Source organism: Euprymna scolopes, chromosome 46, assembly GCF_053919585.1.
Source record: "Euprymna scolopes isolate OS-2025 chromosome 46, ASM5391958v1, whole genome shotgun sequence".
NCBI classification, from domain to species: Eukaryota; Metazoa; Mollusca; class Cephalopoda; order Sepiida; family Sepiolidae; genus Euprymna; species Euprymna scolopes.
This window is the reverse complement of record NC_136527.1, coordinates 102,676,234-102,677,797: the sequence shown is the minus strand read 5'-3', so window position 1 is coordinate 102,677,797 and position 1,564 is coordinate 102,676,234. Positions and strand designations below refer to the sequence as shown.

Sequence of the window (1,564 nt, the reverse complement as noted above, 5' to 3'; positions counted from 1 at the left end):
TGCATATAATCCGATTGGAAAGTTTTAAAAAATCCGATTGGAAAGTTAATATATATAATATATATATATATATATAATATAAAGCTGAATGTCTGTGAAGTGTAAGTCATGTTTAGTTTCAGAACAGTTTCAGATGGTTCGTTGTTCTAAACAAGTTTTTAGAGGTGACTGGTTTGCAGTAGACAGAACAGGACAGACGGCTTCACCGTTGTCTCCTCCCCTTCACTGGGAGGGGAGACGCTGACGTGTGTAGAAATAAGACCTAGAAGAGAAACTACACAAGCCAGAGAGTCGCTTTCCATCTTCTGCGAGACATCTGGAAAGTGAAATAAAAACTATAAAACAAATTCATTGTGTTGGAGTGAATGAACCTTCGTCCAAAACAGGTACCGTTTCCCTTCCAAGACGAGATGATTCCAGATGGACTAACATCCAAGACGCGGAAGGTATGTTGAAAAATACATGTACCACACACACACACACACACACACAACGGCATATGAACAAATAGAACAACTAGACGATCACACACAATGTTAATTCTGATTAGATGATCAAACACACACACACACACACTATTACCTTTATTATACAACAGATAGAGGTGTGATGAATGAAAGAAATTTCCGCGTTGATTAAGAAAAATGTATAAAATCCTCACCTTTTCCGTGTAATACTTGGAGACATTTTAATACTGTCTTGCAGATCGAATTCTGAAATCATGAGGAGGAGATCGCCGTCGACTCGGCAGTCTTTGAAACGCTCGGCATATTCGCAGAATCCAATCTGGGAAAAAAGCAAAATGAATAAAAATTAAATCACAACTGCTGCCAGAGACTTATGACGTTTAAAAAAAAAAACAAAAACAAAAACTAAAGAAAGAAAAAAACAATTAAATCACAACAGACATATGACGTTAAAAAAAAAAGAAAGAAAAAAAAATTAAACTCTTGTTGATTCCCAAACCAATTCCTAACGCGTGAATATTAATGAATAACAGTCTTACCAAATATGCATAGATGCTGTTGATAGAATTTTTATTTCTATGCAATTGTGGGAATTTAAACTCCCAGACTAATTCGATTGCCGCCCTTTATCTCTGATAACCAGAGAGCGACACAGCCATCATATGACTTCTTGTTTCTTTCTTTTCTCTTCCTCTTTTGTGCTGGATCCTCAAGCAGTCAACATGTAACGAAGAGTCGCTCCTGGTGGGGGCATCGGTCACCCAAACAGCTTACCTGACTAAACCCGTCAGCCTCTTATCAATCGCAAGTAACGAACTCTTATTCTTTCTATCTTTTTATTTTTTCTCTTAACAATACATATATATATATATATATATATATATTCAAGGGAGGCAATTTGTATAAAGATCACATAATCTATATAATACTAAAAGTCTATGGATCTTGTATGTTTGCAATCAGATTTCCGGTTTTCAACATCCGGTTGCGCATGCGTAAATAGCAACGTCTTCAATCCGTTATTCCAATTTCGGAATTTTTATATCGCTTTTAATACAAACAATTTCATTTAATTTGATCAAATAGTTATTTATATA

At 35.4% G+C, this 1,564-nt stretch overlaps 1 protein-coding gene across 1 annotated transcript in view; it reads right to left on the bottom strand.

The window, feature by feature from the left end:
* The window catches only part of LOC145271090 (NAD(+) hydrolase sarm1-like), a 9,330-nt gene extending 8,518 nt beyond the window's left edge, over positions 1-812 (bottom strand). Inside the window, exon 1 of the mRNA XM_080126635.1 lies at positions 662-812. Coding sequence (XP_079982761.1) covers positions 662-723 — 62 coding nt within the window. The 5' untranslated portion in view covers positions 724-812. The remainder of the gene's footprint in view (positions 1-661) is intronic.
* Positions 813-1,564: the final 752 nt, after the last annotated feature.